This window comes from Benincasa hispida, chromosome 9, assembly GCF_027475165.1.
Source record: "Benincasa hispida cultivar pf3 chromosome 9, pf3_genome.v1.1, whole genome shotgun sequence".
NCBI classification, from domain to species: domain Eukaryota; kingdom Viridiplantae; phylum Streptophyta; class Magnoliopsida; order Cucurbitales; family Cucurbitaceae; genus Benincasa; species Benincasa hispida.
The window spans coordinates 37,753,060-37,771,695 of record NC_143486.1 but is presented as its reverse complement, the minus strand read 5'-3'; the positions used below and the strand labels follow the sequence as shown (position 1 = coordinate 37,771,695).

The window sequence follows — 18,636 nt, the reverse complement described above, 5'->3', positions numbered from 1 at the left end:
TATGCTTGTGATAGAAATTGAAGAAAGAATGGAAATCATAAAGAAATAGAAAGATCTAATAAAAAAAAATAACAAACCTCAAAGAATTAAAGAAAATCCCTACAAACCTAAGAAAAACCGATGTCGTGGCCTTGAATCGTTCATCGAATCTGACTCATGATGCCAAGATTCACAATTACAACTAAAAGTCAAAGGAAATCTCTTGAGTTTTTTTCTGGACTAGCCAAAACTGAGCAACATGCTCTAAGACAACCTAACTTTCCTCCTACTCTTTACCTAATTCGTAAAGAACATATTTATAAAATAGTTGCAATGTTGCATTGCTAACAAGAGCATTGCAAAGCTCTTGTTGATGCTGATCTCGAGTGTTGGGTGGAGTTGCAACTCTAGTGTGACATTATGTTGTGACAAGGCGCTGATAGCACTCCGTTTATCTTTGCAGCGTTGCAACAATATTGGCCAGCATTGCAACCCTGCCCTGCATCTATGCATACTACCTTCTAGCATCGCACGGGAGCATTGAGTGAGGGTTGCAATGCTCCAATAAGAGGTATTTTTGTCATTTCTCATCTTTTGAAGCCATGATGCTCAAATTGCCTCCAAATTGATTCAAATTAACCGTTTGACATCTTAAGCTTGATTCTACCTCTTTGGTGCTCAATACCTACAAAATAGCATAATTAACATGTAAAATCCATTAACAAGCCTAAATTAAGCAAAATCCATTAACAAGCCTAAATTAAGCCTAGGAAAATAGTACTTTTATAGTTCTAACAATGCATCAAAGTAAGGAAACAATGAAAGAAAAAATTTAGAAAGCTAAGAAAATTAAGAGAAATTTGAGTGAAGATCGGATCTCTCATGTAGAATGGCTAAAATTTTCTTTTATGCTTAGGTCACAGCATTGCGACTCTGTTAATAGTGTTGCAATGCTCTTATCGATTTTAGACCTCAAGCATTGGAGTAGAGGTGCGATGCTGGCTTGCGACAAGGCGTGCATGCGGATTTATTGAATTTCTGTCAAAAGTCGTAGTGTCAGGACGCTGTGTCATATTTTTCACATTCAGCCTTCTAGCATCGTGTCAGAGCATTGAGGTTGGGTTGTGATGCTGCCTGCATTGTCAAATGCGCTCTATTGAGTGATATTTTGGTTTTGTGACTTCTTCAAATTTATTGTTTCTAAGCTTCCACTTTGACACCAATTTAGCTCATTTTTCTCCTTAATGACTCCTTTGGCTTCTCGGGATGAATTTACCTATAAGATGAACATTTAATATATAAGAATTATACAAAATGAGTAGAGTTAAGGACATAATTATAACTTTTTATTGGAGCTATCAATAACCCAGTTCAATGCAATATCACCTACGTCTAGAGGAGAGTGTGCCTTAGCAAAGAAACTCAACTAATATATAAAGTAAAACAAATTATAGCCTAACTTTAGTGAATACAAACTTAAGCTCCATCTAAGTGTGAGACTTTCTCTTCAAAGAGGATTGATTACCTCAAAATACTACTGACGAAGTTAAATTTTGTGAACACTGTGTTATAGGCAAATCAGTTAGGTAAACATTTACAAAAGCTCAATAAACAATTAAAAGTCATTAATGATATAGCAGAGCACAAAATTTTGAAGGGGTTGTTTCTTCTATTTAGCATCAATGGTAAGTAACTGTACCAAGTTTAAAAGTATTTGATCCAATTCAAATCCAAATTTTAAATTTAATTTTTTATATTTTCTTCACAATTACTGTTTGATAATATACAAGTAATGTTTGAAGAAAGACATAAAAAAAGAATGATCTACATTGAAAATTTCCCCATCTTTCTCTCTTGGTCGCTCTTTTTTGTTTGGAGTGTTATCTCTTGTCTGTTATTGTTTCTCCTATTCTCTCTCTTTATCTTTCTCTTTAATTGTTTCTCCTTCTTTCTCTCCCCATCAAATATGCCCCTCCTCCTCCTCCTCACTCTCTTTCTCTATATTAAGTTTTAACACAAAAACTTTAGGGCAAGACTTTTTCTTTTCTTATCCTTTGTTTTTGTTTGACACAAAAAAACTTCACAAATTCTCATATATTGTTATTCATCCACAACAAAACAAAAGAACCCAAGACAAAGCAGAGACTTGCAAAGTTTGGCACTCCTCAAACACCTAGGTAAATCAAAAATACATCTTCATCATTCAAATGAATATCGTATAGTTGTTTCTTACATTTTTTTTTAATCCAGTATAGGATGGGAGATTCGAATCTCGTACCCTTTAGCACACTTTCACTTTTATGTTTTCATATTTGAAGTTATTTTTTATATAGAGTTTTGGTATGTATCATATTTACTTTCATATTTGAATTACTTCGATTTTTCTGTGTGTGTTGTTTCTAGGGACCTAACATAGAAACATATTATCATGTATTTATTTTCTTCGATAGTATAGTTGATATATATCACGTTGAAGAAATGTGTGAGTTTTAAAATAGATTTGAATTTTATTATAGTTGAAACAACAAAAAAAAATTAATGACAATAAATAAAATATAAAAATATATCTCTCAAAAAGTGGAAAAATATTTAATGATGTGATTTTGGGATAATGTGAAAGTCTAAACCTGAATAAAAATTTGTGAGATGTTTTGGTTAAAATAAAATTTAAGTAAAAAGATAGTAGACATGTAACATCTAAATAGAGGGATATACAAAAATAACTCAAAATTATGTCAAAATAAGTATAATCCAACTAACCGTATAAACTTTGAAATTAGAGATTTGATTCTCTAATTTAATAATAATAGGAAGATGCTAAGACAATGCAGAATTTAAAATTTTGCATTGCCGCATTTTTTGTTTATATATATTTAAGGGATAGTGCTCTAGTAATTTTTCATCAATACTACTTAATCTAGATATTTTATATTAATGCATATTAAAAAAATTACATTTATATGAAAGTTAAATTACAAATTTAGCCCCTACTTTCAAAATTTGAATTTGATAAATCCCTCAACATAAAATTTTTATGCTTAATATACCTCTAAACCTTTAACTTTATGTGTAATAGGTCTTTCAATTTTTAAATCTCTAACATATTTGTAAACTTTTATTTTTATAATGAATAGATCTCTAACATATTTAAGCTTCTTCAAATTTAATTGTTTATTTTGATAAATTTTATGTTTATGTGTAATTTAACTTTAACTTTCAATTTTACATCTAATAAATACATGGATTTAAAAAAGCGACAAACATTATATATCAATTTAAAATTTGTCTAATAAACATTAAATTTTTAACAATTTTGAATATCATAAGCTTTTAAGATAGAAAAAAAAAGTCAGAGATCTATTACATACAAATATAAATTTTATTCTCCTAATTAAAGAGTACAAAGTTTAGAGATGTGTAACACATTTACAAGTTCAAACTAAACTTGTAATTTAATCTCAAATAAATGGTAACTTTGGCTTTTTTTAGTTGGTCAATTATAGAAACTTCTAAGAACAATAAATTTTTTTGTGGTTGCTCTTCAAGGTCTTCTTCTAGCTAGCCTCCATTCTTTTTCCTCAAGAATGGAAAAATCATAGTACTTATAACAAAATTTCACTCCTTGAACCTAATCAACCTAGCAATTAGTTTAGTTTATTCTTTCCATTTTTACTGTTTCATGGTTGAGCTATATATGCTTATGGCGAATGATATAATCAAATTTAGGTTAAAAAACACTTTTAGTCCTCGAATTTTCATGAAAATAACAATTTAGTTCATAAACTTTGGACTATAACGATTTAGTCCCTATACTTTTAATTTTGTAAAAATTTAGTCCATGAAATTTTGTATGTAACAATTTAGTCCTTTTATTTTCGACATTGTAACAATTTAGTTCTTGTACTTTCAGCATTGTAACAATTTAGTCTCTAGCAAAAAAATTTATCAAAATTAGATGTCAATTTTAGTACATTATGATGTAAAATTTGTATTTTGTAAAATATTAAGTCTCTAATTAGTTTATCAATTTATTTATACATGAAATCTCATTAAACCTTAACATTAACTTGTATAATAGGGATTAAATCGTTATAAGTTTTAAAGTTCAATGACTAGATTGTTGCATAGTAATGTTCAGGGACTAATTTTTTACCTATATAAAAGTTTAGGGACTAAAAGTGATTTTTAACCTTAAATTTATTATAACTCATCAACTTAAGCTTTTGAGTCTATCGAAGAGGTTATATTTAGATGATGTGATATTAAATTTGCCTTCACACATATGCTTCGGCTTTTAGGTCCATCGGTAATCAACTTAAGTATTATAGGTTTGAATCCTTATAATTTCATTCTCCCAATTATTATTAATTTCTACTTATCGAATTTTCTATTTTCAAAAACTACAAATGAGACGGAATGTAAAGTCTTCTTATCTACTCAAAAGATTAGAAAGACAAGCAACTTTTTTTCTTTTCTTTTCTGTTTTTTTTTTCTTTTTTTGGAAAACACGCAACCAAAATAAATAAATTTAACAAAATTATTGATTAAACTAATAGAATAATTGCAAGCAGCAGATAATAAGATATGAGACGTAGTCGATTATTTTGCATTTTGCAATATTTTTCTTCTTTTATAACGTAAAAACATACATATGATACGCTCTATATATATATACACAATATTTTGTCAAATCGTTGCAGTATATTGATTTATTTCTCCTTCATAGCTTTTATTATTGTTCCAACCGGATAATCAAAGGTTACTCCCAAAACAAAAATCCAACAATATTAGAGATTAAGAAAATCAATGAAAAGGATGTGATTTAGTATGAAAAATAATTAGTCATTAGATGAGAGAAAGAATAATAGAGCAATACACAAAAGCATTTGAATTCAAAATAAGAAACGGAGACAGGGTTAGAAATTAATCTCAACGTATCATTGAAAACCCAGAATTCATTTGTAAATCCATGAAAATAGATTTTCATATAGAGATAATCCATCAAAATCCCACACACATTCCTCGTTATATAAACTAAGCTTAACTTTTGCTATTTCAGCATATCCTTCAAATTGCGGCCTAATGGGTGCTATCTGCTTCAAGGACAAACTTTTTGTCTTGTTAGTCATCTCGGCCTTGGCTTGCTTGAAACCGTTGAGTGCATGGGAGATCCACATCAAGAATGGATTGAGCAACGGACAAGCTCTATTCGTGCATTGCAAGTCGAAAGACACCGACTTGGGCGAGCAAACCCTTAGCACTGGTGCCGAGTTCAAGTGGAAGTTCAAAGTGAACATTTGGAGAACGACATTGTTCTGGTGCTACTTACGTAAGCCGAACGGGCATGAAATGACGTTTGACGCTTTCTGGGTCGAGAAGAAGACCGAGTGGCTGCGTGTCAAATGTGATGATCAAATTTGCAATTGGACGGCGGAAGACAACGGAATTTACCTCAAAGATAATAGTTCAAATCAGGATGAGTTCATTCATTTTTGGAAATTTCCAGCAACTAAGTAGAATATATGACCTTTAAGTGCTCAATTTTTTGCTTTTAACAATCAATTTCGATATGTTCTACTATTTTTACCTCTTGCTTTTTGTTTATTTCCTTCATACATTATAAGTTTAGAACTAGAACGTATATGATTCAACCTATAATCATAAAAACGTTTCAATATTATGACCTTTAAGATGTGATGAGCATGTTATGTGTCAACTTAATTGAGATGTATGATGCACCTTTTGATTCTTTTATTTGATTCTTCAATAAATATATATATATAAAGTCTATTCGATGTTCTAAAATATCAATTTACGATCCAATTGAGAATATCAATTCCCTAGACATAAATGAAAATATAACTACTACTTCCCTAGATACAATAGCTAAAAGAGAGATGACTTTTTTTTTAAGCATAAATAGACAATTGCTAAAGTCCTTAGAGAAATTGATACTCTAACAATAAATACAAATTTTATAAGATATTAAAGAAAACACGAAAAAAAAAAATCTACTATTTATTTTCGTATTACTATTAAGGCACACCTGCGCAAGTGAAATTTTATAATTTTTATTTTAAAATCTAAGAATATAAATTTAATTTTATAAAATAAAACATAGTTAAAATCAATATATGCACTATTATACACTATTTTAAATAAAATACATTATTTAATAATAAACTATTCATATTCAATATTTTTCGAAATGAGAAAAAAATGAAAAAGTTTTTGCATCAATAATGTCGGACACTGCGATTGATCACTCTCTCAAAAAAAAAAATAATAAATTATTTGAAAGAATAACAGTACTAAAAAAAAAAATTATATTTTTAATTTTGCAATCTAAGCATGATTTTTGGCTGTCAATACAAAATTTATCTGTCAATAAATGCTCGTGCTTTTGAAATTGATTTAAATCCTAATTTATTTATTTCAGAGTAATATTTATCTGAGATACATCTCAAATTGAATTTTACTTGAAATCTTATCATCAATTTTTGATAAATTAATTTTCCCTCTTAGAAAGCATTCTGAATTAATTTTGATAAAATTATCGATACACTAGTTATTACACTTAGAAGTTGAATTTATGTTGATATACTATTAAAATACATCAATGATATACTTGAAATTCTGTTTATAAGGAATGTCGATATCTCTTGCACCAAAATTCAAAAGTGTGGTCATATACTAATGTTAGTCTATCATTGATATGGCAAGTGATCAACAAAGAGTGAGATAGAAATATATCTATCACATTCTATCACTGATATATTTATATATAATAAAAGCAAAAACATCAGGAATATAGAAATCTATGGAATGATAGACTTACATCTACATGACAAGTGAACTTGTAACAAAACAGAAATCTATAGCGCGAATAGAATGAGGGAAAATGAGAACTATTGGATAATTAAAACTTATTTACCATTTTTACGATATCATTAAAATATTTGCTCAGATGTAGACTCTTGCAAAAATAAGGTATTGGATGACATAATTTCATCTCCAATACTCTCCCTTTTATTATGAGTTGTTCTCTTTGACAGTAGATTGTGACATTGTTCATTATTTTTCGTTCTTTTGAATAAACAATCATGAAACACCTTTCAGTTTTTTTCGTTTCTATAAAAATATGAAAATTAAAACAACAAACGAGAGAAAACAAACAAGAAAACTACAATAAAATACAAACCAGAGAGATTACCGAGAAAAGAAATACAACTATATTTCACTTTATTGTATATAATTAATTAAGTAAGCCAATTATATTAAAAGCTCTCTCATTCATCTATCCCCTCTTCCATTCATGAATCTTTTCTTCAATACCATCCGGAATGTTTCTCAAGTAAATTCCATCGTCTTTAGCCGTCCAAAAACAGGTACCTTGTAAAGTGCACCTATAATGAAGCCAATAGTGTTGTGCTTCATGCCAAAACACCTCAAAAGAGGCAAAGCTACCATTTGGGTTCTTCACAAAACACCAAAACAAAGTTGTTCCCCAAACATTTTCCTTGAAACTCCATTGAATCTCAGCTCCATGATTAATATATTGTTCTCCAATATCAGTATCTCTTGATTTACAATGCACAAATAATTTCCCATTGCTCAGCCCATTAATCACATGAACATGCCATTTATCAACAAATGCTGGAGGAAGAACTGCTCCCACAAATACATGCTGCTGATGAACAACCATAAATAATACACTCATCAACACAACCAAATAACTCAAATTTCTACCCATTTTCCCTCTGTATTGTAATTGAGACGTTGAAATATATGAATGGCTATTATATATGTATATATATTATCAAATTTTCTCACTCGCAAGGATAGGAAAGAATTGAATTACTTACCTTCAATTTTCACTAATTTACGTTTTTTGTCAATTGGGAAATTATGGTATTGGATTGAATGTAGTCAAAGATTATGAACTTTAAAGCAACAATATAAAAACTTTCCATTTATACGAAAATATTTATAGATTTATTGTAATTTGATAGCGTCTATGCATCTGGCCATGTTTAATACTATATATCGGTTACCGTTAAGATTGTCTTTCTTTGTTCTGTTTATTTCTATTGAAATAAATGTAAATATGTGGATTTTTTTTTTAAAGAAAGAATTATTTTTTGTTGCGTTAATTCGTAAATGGATTTCTTTGAAAAAATAATATTCATGAAATTACTCTAGTAAAACTTATATCCGTTCGCTTACGGTTATTGCATAAATCATGCACTAAATTAAGAAGGAAAAAAAAATACGTTTTTTCTTATTTGGAGTTTTGTGATCTAATCTATTAAACACACATGAATTTTTGTAGTTACTACGTATTTGACATAAATACTATCTCTAATAACTTTTAATGGCAGAATAGGAAAAAAAAAATCTTAAAATTGTAAATTTAGTGATCAACATTTTGAACTTTACAAATATAGCAAAATAATAATAATAATAATAATAATTTTTATTTTTTATTATTATAATTTTATCCATTTTAGTGTATCAAATGTATCTCAATAATATATTTTATATGTCAACAAGTGCTCGTGCATTTGTTATTATTTGTGATCTTAATTTGAAGCTTTAACTCATTTGTTTAAGATATTATTTTTCTAGTACATTATCATCAACTTTTAATGGTTCAAATCGTATGAACAAAGGATACACCAATGCTACCATTGAAATTGAAGTTTGAATGAGTTTGATCTACTACTGATATACTTGAAGAAATGCATTAAAAAAGTCTTGACATACTCAAGTTACACCAGTGTTATACTTGAAATGAATTTTGAATTAATGTTGATATATATTCAACTAATACACCAATGTTATTATGCTTGATATCAAATTTGGAATGAATGTGATTTACTATTTATACACCAATGTTATTTTTTAAATAGAATGATTATTGACATACTATTGACATACAAATGATATACTTGAGATAAAATATTTTATAATGATTATTGATATATTATTGATACTCTATAAATTTTGAATGTGTGGTGATAAAACTACTAATATACCAATGTACTTAGTAATACATTTTGAACTAATGATGATATTATACTATTGAAACACACCAATTATATACTTGAAATACATTTTGAATTAGTATTAAAGTACAATTGAAATAGGGTAATTACAATTGGTAGCATTTTTAGGAATAATAACCAAGTGTATAACATCATTTAAAAAAATTGCAAATATAGACAAATCTATCAAGATAGACTTCTATCATTGATAGACAATTATCAGTGATATGGTCTATCCCTGATAGACTCCTGCTCCTACCAATAATATGGTATATCATTGATAGACTATTTAAATTTGGTCATATTTGCAATTTTTTTTACATTTTGTTATATCTGCTAATACTTTGGGTCTAATGTCTATATTTGCAACTGTTCCATTGAAATACCAACGTTATACAGTATATCATTTTGAATATTATACTAATTTGGTATATCAATAATATTGTTGCTTTTCTCTCTCTAAATCAAGTATGTTAATAAGTAGAAATCTACCAAATACAAAATATATGCATTATGAATTTGATATACCAAATTAAATTTAATTTAAACACCATCGAAATCATATAAAGATTTAAAAAATATAATAAATTAAATGATATGCTTTTAGTAAAAAAAAAAATCTTTCACCCTAACACAATTAAAAATGCCCTTATATTGATTATTTTTCATTGCCAAACAAGATTAGTAAACATGGGTATGCCTAATTAAACCAATGAAAAATAGAAAATGGAAACAAAAGGAAATACAAATGGATGTGGGTGGAAGGAACTTTGTATTAATCCAAATAAACTTTCATTTTTTTTGGTAAATAATTATCCCCACTTATGAACCAAAACATCTCTATTAACAGGGTTATCTCTCAAATAGATTCCGTCATCTTTAGCAGTCCAAATACAATTAGATTTATAACATCTATAAAACAGCCAAATCGATCTCTTCTCGATCCAAAATGCCTCGAATGACACAGATTCTGCATTGGGTTTCTGCAAATAACACCAAAACAACGTTGTATTCCAAAAGTTTACTCTAAAACTCCAATTAAATTCAGTTCCAACACTAAGATTTTTTTCTCCTAAATCATCGTCTTTAGATTTGCAATGAACCAGCAAGTTTTGGCCATTGCTTAGCCCATTCACAATGTGGATGTTCCATCTTTTCAGCGCAGCACCCTTGGTTGGCTTAATTATGGCCAGTGACAACACAACCAAGAAACAAAATACCAAAAAGTGCTTTTTTATGGATCTCATCATCTCCATTTACTTGAGATATTGCACTTGAAAAAGCACTTTGGTCATAGGCTTATAAACAGGGATGTACGGTGCAATGGATACATCCAAAGCCCATTGTAAAAATTCTTCGAATGACGTATCAATATCAATGCTGTCCGTTTCAATAGAATTTTAGTGGGTTATAAATTAATAAGTTACTTAATTAAGGCTCTAATCATTATTTAATTCTTATACGTAATCATGAATCTTTAGGTAAAAAAGACCGAGAAACAATTGATTTAGAATCCGTTTGAATTGACTTGAGAGAAATATATTTTTTAAAAAACTTATTTTTTATTTAAACACTTTTAATAAAAATTTATTAAAATATATTTCAAAACTATATTGTATGGTTGCCAAACACTTAAATTTCTTTTCAAATGAATTATTTTTTAAATTAAACAGTGAATAACATAATCAAAACACACTCTTATACCAATAGCATTTAATTAGCTAGACACATTTTTTCTAACTAATACGCAATCAAAACAGTCGTAGTATTAAATAATTGTTAAGTTCAATGTTAAGTTAATTTTCCAAGTAAATTTATCATTAATGTATTTCATATTATATATATATATTCTTTTTATTATGTTGTAATTATCATTGGTGATCTTTACACGGAAAATGAATAAATTATATAGTCTATAGCATAAACAAGTATATATTTATCATATAATAACATATTAACCATGTTATTTTGTATGGTTACTTTACATTATATTATAGCTTTGTCTAAAGTTGGAAAATCGGACCATTGTTTTTTTTTTTTAAAAAAAAAATCATAGTTTTGGAAATTTGCAATAAAGGGTAACAAAAACACATAAAGTTATTTGTAAATCTAGCCACGATAATCTAAGTAATTTTTAAATATAGCAAAAAATTTAAATATGATCTTTATAATTTTTATTATTCAAATAATATCACAAGTATATATGTTATAGTTGATATTTGGTTATACCAATGAATCCTATACTTTATTTTGATATATTGTTGTATGATTTTTGCATCATGCAAACTTGCAAATTGTACAGTGTCATGTTTTAATATAGCGATTGAATTTAAGTATCGTCCATAAGATTGGAATATTAATTTGATTAAGTACCATAGCTATTACTTCTATTTTATTGTATATAGAGAACCAAACATCAACATTGAATTATTTAATTTAACACTAGCATACTTCTCACTGATGGAGGCCAAACCTCATGCTTCATATATGAATTTATTAAACAAAAGACTTCAAAGCATACAACAATTTATAAGCTAGAGATATACAAGAACATAACATTCTCTCCCGAACTCAATTAATCTCTCATTAAATCATAGAATATAATCAACCTTTCAGTCTATAATTTTTTCTAACTGGGATGCCTCGATACGGGTAAAAAAACTTCTATTTGTAATACTCGTGACGACATCTCGACACTATACTCTAATGAAATCTTTAAAATTTGAAAACATGTTTTATCATCGAGATGCTAGGGGTAGCATCACCATGCTATGAATGAAATTTTACCAATGTGATTGCACACATGTTTTCCTTGACAAAACCTAATTTCTTGTAGTGTCCTCGATGCTATAAGCAACGTCTAGACCCTACCGCTCTAGGGATTTCTTGGTTGCGGCAACATCTTTTGAGCGCTGAGACAATCGTTTGTTTGAGTTTCGAGAGGGTAATGTGGTGGATTTTTATGCTTGGAACTCTTCCTTGTGCTTAACTCAAACTTTTCCATATTATCACCAAAAACTTTTATTGTATTTAATTTAGTCAAAACCTCTAAAATAAGCCAAAAAATTATGAATGTAATAAGATTAGTTATGCTCATGCTATATAACATTTACAATTATTTTAATATAAAGGTTAAATTTTACGTTTAATGATTTGCTTCTAAATAGTCTCTAGAAAATCTAATAGGTCATGAATTTTTATTTTTGTTCTTAAATAAATTCTTCAATTTTTAAAAATGTTTAATATATTCCTGAGTTTTCAAGTATATTAATTTTTAAAAAATAAATGTTCTAAATTGATCCAAAATGATAGATTATGTCAAATAAAATATTAAGTTTTAAAATTTTATTTTACATATGTCTAAAGACCTATCATAAACTCTTGAAATTTGGAAGACCTTAGTATATCAAAATTTCGACACTAGACTTGTAACTTAACATTATATTAATTTGTGTCTAAAAAGAAGAAAAACCTCTTTTATTAATTTATGTTCGCGGCATGAAGTTCTGGATCCACCACTGTCAACACCAAAAAGGTGTTGAATCTTCATTTTCGATAACTCAATCATAGGAACTTCAAAATTAAATATATTTAACTTGGAAAGAAATCCTATGCTTGGTGATCATATAGACATTTTCTTGAGGAAGGATATGAGTGTTAGACAAAGAAAGGACTTGTGTGGAAAATGTTGAGGCCTCAAAGAGAGGAGAGGGAAAAAGATGGGGCTACGACTTTTCTTTCTCTCTTTTTCTTTTTTTTTTCCTCATTTTTCCTTTTCATTTTTTTATCATTTTCTCTACCTATTCTCAATCTATCATTTTATTTTATAAGTTCGGGTTTTAAATATTAAATTTAAATCTAAGAAAATATTATATTTCCAAAAGAACTATTTTCAAATATAAGAAAATGAACTAAAATATTTTTAACTATAGAAAATTTTTATTGTTTATCTACAATAGGCCGTGATAACTACTATTTATGTCTATCTATATCATGGTTGATACAGATCACTACTACAAAAACAGTGTTTCTTGGCCTTTTTTAGATGTCAAGAATGACTTTTCTTGTTTTAAAAATGTCAAGGAAGCCAATGTCACGAATCTTGATTTTCTTGACGTTTTAAAAACTTCAAGAAAAGTGACACTTGACATTTAAAAAATGTCAAGAAACACTGACACTTGACATGTTTGAAATGTCAAGAATATGTGCATTCTTAACAAGGAAACAACGTCAAGAAATTTTGTGAACTTGGCATTTAAAAAACGTCAAGAAACACAGATACTTGACATTTTTGAAATATCAAGAATATGGACTTTCTTGACAAGGAAAAAAACGTCAAGAAATTTTGTGAACTTGACATTTAAAAAACTTCAAGAAATTTGCTTGTAATTTTTTTAGAAAAAACTACAATATTGACGTTTTTACATATAATTGCTCCTGTATTTTGATCCAACAACCACATTTGGTATATATATGATATATATTCATCAATCAAATAAACAATATACACTCGTTGACAAACTTATATATCAACAAAAAACCACCAATATCTCTTTATAAACACTTAACTTCTTTAACATTGTCAATATATACAACCTAAGTAACATAATTCTAATAGTCAACTCATATGGACACTTCCAAAACAATATAAGGAACATAATTCTATTAAACCAATATGAACAGTATAAAAAATACATTTCCAAAACTTCTATCAACAAAACCATCCATCTACCCACACATGTACCAATCCAAAACTATCTCCCGCTCTATGCATATTTGAATAATACTAAAAGATATTTACACTTATATGGATATGAAGTAAATACTAAAAGATATTTACACCTATATGGATATGAAGTAAATCCAAAAATTGATCAGTCGGAATAAACACATCCAAAATGACCAACCACGATCACAAGTAGCAACCTAAAAATTCAGACAACTCTATCTGCACCTCGTCTAACTCGATTTGTGAGTACGGTTTGCTTGTATCAATCTATAATCATAAAAGCCAAATATTATAATGGATTCTATTTTTTTCTATGCTATTTGAAATGTCGAAATAACGATAACCTACCAAATTTGAGATGACAATGCTTCTTTTGGTCACAATATCCCCCATATACCTTATGACATAGTATCTACATTCGGTGCCCACAACTTCTCGAGGATACTACAGAGAAAAAAAACCAGTAAATAAGATTGAAGTAATCCTTACGCACTAGATGTGTACTTAATATAATAAATAATCGTTGTTAATTTATACTTGCCTTTATTGTTCTCTATAAGATTTGCTTCAGGCTTTTTTTAATATTCTTTTGAGATTGAAACATCGCAATTGACCTATTTATCAAGAAATAACCATAAATTATTCTAAAATAAAGTACATTTTAAAATAAACACTACAAATAAAAAAGGTTAACTTACGTGTCAGTTATATATCGTATATTCACCCGTGATGTTGTCCTTATTGAGTCTAGGTAGTGCACAGTATCATCATATACATTTATAGCAAGTAGTGCCCAATGACCACTAGTTAATAAAATATAATTAGTATTTTTATTGCTAATGGAAAACAAAACGTGTTTTTAACTCACCCAGAATTAAAAGGAGCAATAACTAATTGGTTTGCTTCTAAGACCAATAGTCTGCTACAAAGGTTTTGAGTTTTAACTTCATGAGAGTTATGTCTAGAGGAAATGAGAGATGGATCTACAAAAGTGCATTGTGAACTTTCCTTTGAATCAATAAAGGATGAGTGTAAGTACCTACAAAAGATTTATAACATAAATATAGACGACTAAAATTGGAAAGAAACGTCAGAACTGAAGTCTACAAAAGTAATAACATTACTTACGCCATGTAAGCCACCAAAGTCATTGTCTTGACTTCATCCATGTTACAAAAGTTAATTATGTCCTCTCGTAGGACACAAATTTTTCGACTAATCATCTTCTTAGCATATCTAACAAAGAATTTCAAAGATACCAGACAATTGAGTCACTGTTGGAAATGGCAGGGCCCTCAGAATGATGAACTATAAACCATCAAGGCACGGCGGTCAAGCGAAGAGTATAATGAGGAGGACGACAGACCCACTCACGATCTACTAAAGAGCAGAAACTCGTTATAGGCTGAGTCGCAGAGCTCGCTCTCTTTAAGAAGTTTCGCAGCCCTGCCCAAGTGTGCAAGCAGGTCTGAAAATTGTCACGTTGTCCCAAGATAAAACAGCCAAATGAATACCAATCGGAAATGCACCGTTACCGATCGAAACGTACACCATTTCTAAACTCACTGCTCGGAAAGCTAAGATGAAGGAGGAGAGGAAAATAAAGTGGAGAATTAAGAAAATGAATTTTGTGTTTTTTGAACTGCTAAAGGCCTCGCCTTTTGTAGGCCTTCTGTGTCGAATGGTAGGGAGCGAAATGTGTGCAGACGTTACGAATGGGCAATGGTAGGGAACAAAACGTGTGTGGACGTTACGGATGGACGGATGAAATGCGTGGACGAACGGACCGTTTCCCCCTTTTTTGTTAAAAATAATAATAATAATAAAATAATATTTTTATTAAAAATAATCATCACACACACACGCGTGCCTCGCCTGATCGGACGAACGGTGGTGACGGTGCATGTGTGGGATGTCCATCGAACCCACATTGGTCTATCTCCTCACTCCCTCCAAAACATAGATACCCCTTGGGGTCCAAACCTAAAACACAAGGTTGAAGTACATAAAGGAGATTTTCAACACCAAATTTTCCAATGTGAGATTCTCCAACAAAAAAAGTTGGTTCCTGATGCTCGTATTTATGAAGTGGAAATATGGATGATATGCGTTGGTGGATTTGCGTTGTGTAGTCAAGTTTCCCCAACGGAATTCAAGTGTAAATTCCTCTGAGTTTCCTGGTAAGTCCAGGGTCGAACACAGGGACTTGTGAAAATAGATTATTGGGTTTATGAAGACTTTACGGTAACCGGTTAAATAAATAAATTGTTGGGTTTGTTGTTTGCGTTGATGAAAAATAAATAACAAATGCGGCGGAGTTTGAAAAGAGTTGGTAAACGGGAAATGCGATAAATATTTGATGAACGGGTTGAGAAGGGTTTCGGTTAACACTCCCTAGAATGCGTTCATGCTTGCAATCATGCAACATGCATACAACAATAAAGCACCTCTCGGTGCGAATACCATGGCTTCCAAGGCTAGAACACATGCGATATATGCGATAAGTCTACAGGGTTTACACATAAACCTCTATTTCTATTTATGCAATGACAACATGACGTCCACACAAATATGTGACCACATAATATCATTCCCATCTCTAGGATGCATGGGATGCAAGTTGACAAACAGAGCTTATCTCTAAGTCTCTATCTCTTGTTTATGCAAGCCTAATCTTGCTCTTTCGAGTCCAGATTCTAACCTAGCTCTCTCGAGACATTAGGTTCTTTCTTTAGACTCTCTCTCGAGTAACTCTAAAGGTATTTTGCACAGTATAAAACAAGACAATCGCAAGCACACTAGAAGAAATTCGGCCTTTAATGTCGGTTGGCAACCGACATTAAAGATAGTGTTATTAAAGCCCTTTAATGTCGATTGCCTTTAATGTCGGTTTTAAACTGACATTAAAGGGCTTCAATAACACCAATAACACAGTCTTCAATGTCGGTTGCAACCGACATTGAAGACCTTTAAGGTTGATTACAACCGACACTGAATGTCTTTAATGTCAGTTGCAACTGACATTGAAGGTCTTTAATGTCGGTTGCAACTGACATTAAAGGTCTTTAGTGATTAAAGCCTGTTGGTTGCAACCGACATTAAAAGTCTTTAATGTCGGTTGACCGACATTAAAGCCTGTTTTTTTTTAAAAAAAAAATTCTTAACTGACATTGAAGCCCGAATCTGTCAGTTTTATCAATTATTGTCCGTTTTTTAATGTTCCCTTGCCAAATCCATTTTTTGGGTAAAAAAGTATAACATGACACATCATCATTGAACGCTATGGCTATGACATATTATTCATGTATGGATTGTAAATCTATTACATTTAATCCACAAATTCTGCTATAGAATTATAATTTAAAAGGCGTACGATAATTCAGGCCTTGAAAACATAAATTACAAGTAATACAAAGATTATGATTTTACAAACATTATGAGTTTACTGTCCCTCTCCACTTGGTAAGTATGGATTCCTTCATAATTCTTCTTGAACAGACCCCCTAGCTTTAGCAATGTCTGGTTATAGGCATCTTTGTCTAACCAATGTTGTTCAAAGAATCACAAACAATAAAGATTTGAGCGTAAGCGTAACACATGTAACAGAAGATTGTATCCATTCATATATAAATATATATATAGATATAAATGGATAAAATGTTTGAGACCTTACCCTTAGAAACTCTGCAACTTTTGCCAGCTAACTATTGCTACTCGAATGTACTTTGGTTTCCATGCCAAGAGAAAACAAAAGATCCGAATTGCAGGACAAAACGCTTAGTAGAGTTCAATGAGGTTGCAACCTAGATTATCATAAGTTGAGACGTTACCATAAGACTTGCAATGGCTCAAATTAGTACAGGCTTTCAGCATAAACATGAAACATGACCCAATGACAATGTTATAACATTATTTCCAGTCAACTTGAATATGTATGCACACATATATTTCAAACCTCAAGAGGCAAGATTGAAAGGCATTTTAAAAAGCATGAATTGCACTTCACATAGAAAGAAAATTATCAAAATTACTACTACGTACAACTTCAACTTGCATTGCTTTATTGTTGTGAATGGATGTTTGTGATATCCTAATAAGGGCAACAAAATCTTCTGTGTAAGTTTCATTAGCCAAAGCTTTATCTGCTATGAGTTTCTTGTAACTAGAACTCAAGCCACCCTACACCAGAATTCATTAAGAAAATGATGGTTATCTGTGTCTCTTAAGGACCCTCTCAGTTCCACATCAGAACCTTGTAAAAGAAACTACAACGTGATTCTAATCAAAAGAGATGAGTTAAGAAAGAAGCTTTATAAGACTACCACCTTGAGCACCACTAAAGGTTGAAAGAGGGCAATAAATTGGGGTGGCTCTTTGTCTTGAAATATACAACCCTGCCAAAAGAAAAAAGCATATGATAAGGAAATTCCCAAATATAGAAACCATTTATCACGTATACTTATGTTTATAATACCTAAATAGGCCTCCCTTTCAGCGAGTTGGACATTGTATTCGTCACTGTGTAGCCATCTTTCGATCTTCCTGGGGTTTGAAATAATAGAAAATGGTTTAACAGCAATAAACACATATGTTTATGTACATATGCACTTAAATATGTCATGATATAAAAATGTAAGGAATGAGAAAACATCAGTACACTTGTTTACAAGCAATTATTCTTTTACAGGAATCAAGATTACTTTCATTAGATCAAGGAAACCATCTTCCATTATTCCCTTTCTTAGAGAATCAGCACTAGTTATTTAACTGAATTGGCAAATGTACCACCACATTCCAAGTTTAAGTATGTAACTTACAATAGTTAGATTTTCTCAAAATAAACCCTAAATGCTAACTAACCTCGATGCTATCCTTTCCAAA

General features: G+C 30.1%; 2 protein-coding genes and 1 pseudogene across 2 annotated transcripts; 1 reads left to right on the top strand and 2 right to left on the bottom strand.

Moving 5' to 3' along the window:
- The first annotated feature begins 5,061 nt into the window (after positions 1–5,061).
- LOC120084676 (S-protein homolog 74-like) lies at positions 5,062–5,496 on the top strand. Its single transcript, XM_039040485.1, has one exon. The coding sequence runs from the start codon at positions 5,062–5,064 to the stop codon at positions 5,494–5,496; it is 435 nt and encodes a 144-aa protein (XP_038896413.1).
- Positions 5,497–7,276: 1,780 nt separating this feature from the next.
- On the bottom strand, positions 7,277–7,732 carry LOC120084677 (S-protein homolog 1-like). The gene has a single exon (XM_039040486.1). It carries the CDS (start codon positions 7,730–7,732, stop codon positions 7,277–7,279), a length of 456 nt encoding a protein of 151 aa, XP_038896414.1.
- Positions 7,733–9,838: 2,106 nt separating this feature from the next.
- LOC150033788 (S-protein homolog 1 pseudogene) lies at positions 9,839–10,282 on the bottom strand (annotated as a pseudogene).
- Between the last annotated feature and the right edge of the window lie 8,354 nt (positions 10,283–18,636).

Excerpts from the sequence above, each read along its gene's own strand:
- LOC120084677 (XM_039040486.1), bottom strand. The coding sequence starts at position 7,732 with ATGGGTAGAAATTTGAGTTATTTGGTTGTGTTGATGAGTGTATTATTT.
- LOC120084676 (XM_039040485.1), top strand. The coding sequence starts at position 5,062 with ATGGGTGCTATCTGCTTCAAGGACAAACTTTTTGTCTTGTTAGTCATC.